Source organism: Saprolegnia parasitica (genome assembly GCF_000151545.1).
Source record: "Saprolegnia parasitica CBS 223.65 unplaced genomic scaffold supercont2.28, whole genome shotgun sequence".
NCBI lineage: Eukaryota > Oomycota > Saprolegniomycetes > Saprolegniales > Saprolegniaceae > Saprolegnia > Saprolegnia parasitica.
The window spans coordinates 2,261-4,656 of record NW_012156422.1 but is presented as its reverse complement, the minus strand read 5'-3'; the positions used below and the strand labels follow the sequence as shown (position 1 = coordinate 4,656).

The 2,396-nt window shown below is 63.2% G+C and overlaps 1 protein-coding gene across 1 annotated transcript in view; it reads right to left on the bottom strand.

The window, feature by feature from the left end:
- The window catches only part of SPRG_20302 (hypothetical protein), a gene marked incomplete at both ends in the record, with an annotated part of 3,432 nt that overhangs the window by 418 nt on the left and 618 nt on the right, over nucleotides 1–2,396 (bottom strand). Inside the window, 4 exons of the mRNA XM_012346389.1 lie at nucleotides 40–222; nucleotides 277–675; nucleotides 715–1,577; nucleotides 1,601–2,378. Coding sequence (XP_012201779.1) covers nucleotides 40–222; nucleotides 277–675; nucleotides 715–1,577; nucleotides 1,601–2,378 — 2,223 coding nt within the window. The remainder of the gene's footprint in view (nucleotides 1–39; nucleotides 223–276; nucleotides 676–714; nucleotides 1,578–1,600; nucleotides 2,379–2,396) is intronic.

Below are 2,396 nucleotides of genomic sequence, written 5' to 3'. Positions count from 1 at the left end.
GTCGTCAAAGAGGAGGAGCATGCGGCCGATCGCCGAGACCGCATTGTCGGTCGCGTTGACGTACATCGGGTCGTACGCGTCGGGGGCGTGCACGAGCTGCCAGAGGAGCTCGACCGTCTGCGTCACATACGGCGCAAACGCCGGCCCGCCCTGCGTCGCGCAGAGACCGAGGCCAAACGAAGCCGCTTGGCGAAGCGGCGGGTACTCGCTGCCGACGCAATCCTACAATGAGCATTCATACATACACGTACTACGATGGTTGAAGCATCGACGTACCACAAGCATGGGCACAAACGTATCGAGGTGCGCGACGGCCGACGGACCCGTGTGCTCCAAAATATCGTCGACGAGGTACACGGCGAGCTTGCGGTCTTCCGGGAGGCAGTGCGGCTGGACCATCTCCAGCACCTTGTCGAGGAGCGTCTCTTGGAAGACGGGGAAGAAGACGTGCGTGTGCGTCTTGGCCAGCGACCCAATGCAGTCGGCAAGGATAAACTGCAGCTGGGCTTCGGTCGCGTCATTGTCCATGTCTTCCTCGGCCTCCTCTTCGTCGAGCTCTTCGATCGCCTTGCGCGCACGGCGCACGGCGCGGCGCTGGAAGCTCTCGGCGAGCACGATGAGCAAGCCTTCGACGAGCTGCACGAGCTGCGCGTGGTTGAGAAGGCCCGTCGGCGCCTTCTTGCCAATCAGGTCGTTCGTCTCTTCCGGGTCCACTGCGTGCGCGATGCACATTTTGATCGACTGCATGATGGTCATCTGGAGCTCGAGCTCGGGCTCGGTCGAGAGTGCGTTCAAGAGGCGGCCGAGCGTATACTCGAGCATCTGGACCACGGGGCTGTAATCGCCGTTGGTCACGTGCAGATGCTTCGAGACTGAGAGCACGAGCGACGGCATGGCCGAGATGGACGCGGCGCGGATCTCCGTGTGCACCGAGTCGGTCATGAGCGGCGTCAGCACGGTCGTGACTTGCTCGACGTACGGGAAGAACGCTTCCTTTAGGTCGCCGACCATCGACGAGAGCATTTGACATGCGGTTGCCTTCTCTTCGAGCAAGCTCGTGCGGATGCTCACGCACTTGTCGTTGATGTGCGCGATCTGCACGTCCTCGTCGTCGTCGTCCGCCATCATGCCATTTTCCTCGTCGTCGTCCATGTCAAACTCGGCTTGCTGCATCGCTGCGTCGAGCAGCGACGGCATGACGACCGGCAAATAGCGCGCGAAGCCTTCCGCGAGCGTCTTGCAGAGCCGCGCCCACGCCTGGAGGAGGTACGATCGCAGAATCTCGTCGTCAGCGTACTGCGTCGAGTGCTGCATCTGCGTCATGACCGTCAGCACTTCGTCCGCGTCGGCACCAAACACGTCCGGGCCGACGGCGAGCCCGACGAGCGAGATGCATTCGAGCGTGATGCCGCAGAGCATCGTCGACGCGTCACTCGCCGTCGTGAGCTCGGCCAAGCACGCGTAGAGCAGCTGCTTGAGCGGCGGCAGCACCTTGTCGTAGAAGCGGGCAAAGCTAGGGCCGCAGCAGCCCGCGATCGACGAGATCGCGGCGACCGCGTGTTCTTGCACCGACCGGCCTTCGGGCGTCGGGTCGTGCCACTCGTGTGCGCCGTCGAGAGCATCGCAAAGAGGGCGGTGAGGAGCGACTCAAGGTACGGGTCCATCACCTCGGGGTGGCACGTGTCAATAAAATAGCGCAGCGACGTGGCGGCGTGGGCTTGGAAGTGGCACTTCCACTTCCAGCTGGCTTGGGCCAGCGCCGGCGCCGAGAGCGCCATGTACTCGAGCAGCATCGCGATCGTCTGGGCGTGGTACTGCTCCTGGAAGACGGGGCCGTGGTCCGTCGCGAGCTGGCCAAGCGCGTCGAGGGCGACGCTGAGCACGCGCGGGTGGAAGGTGGGCGAGAGGTGCGTAAACACGTGGTCGACGACGGACGGCACTTGGGCCGGCGGGATGATCTCGACGATCTGCGTGAGGCCGAGAAGGGCGGCGTACTGGTAGTGCCAATCGCCGTGGTTGGCAAACGACGTGACGAGGCGGAAGCACGTGCTTAGAGACTTCTTGAAGCCAATTGCTTGCGCCATGCGCTGGAGCGACTCGGAGCCGACGTCGACGTTCGAGATGTCGTCGTTGGCTTCGTCGTCCTCGAGCATCTCGTCCGGTACGTCGAGCATAAGGCCAAACGCGATCGGAAAGACGACTTCGACAAAGCTGTTGTGCGGGAACCGGCGGCACGCGGCCGGCGCGTTCTCTGCGATCGAGACCAGCACCTCCATGGCCAGTTGCCGCGTGCCAAAGCTCGCGCTCGTCGTCTGCGCGATTGTGACCATCATGCGCACAAGGTCTTGAAAGCACGGCTTGAAGAAGGACGCGTGCGGCTCCATGAGCTCGATGAT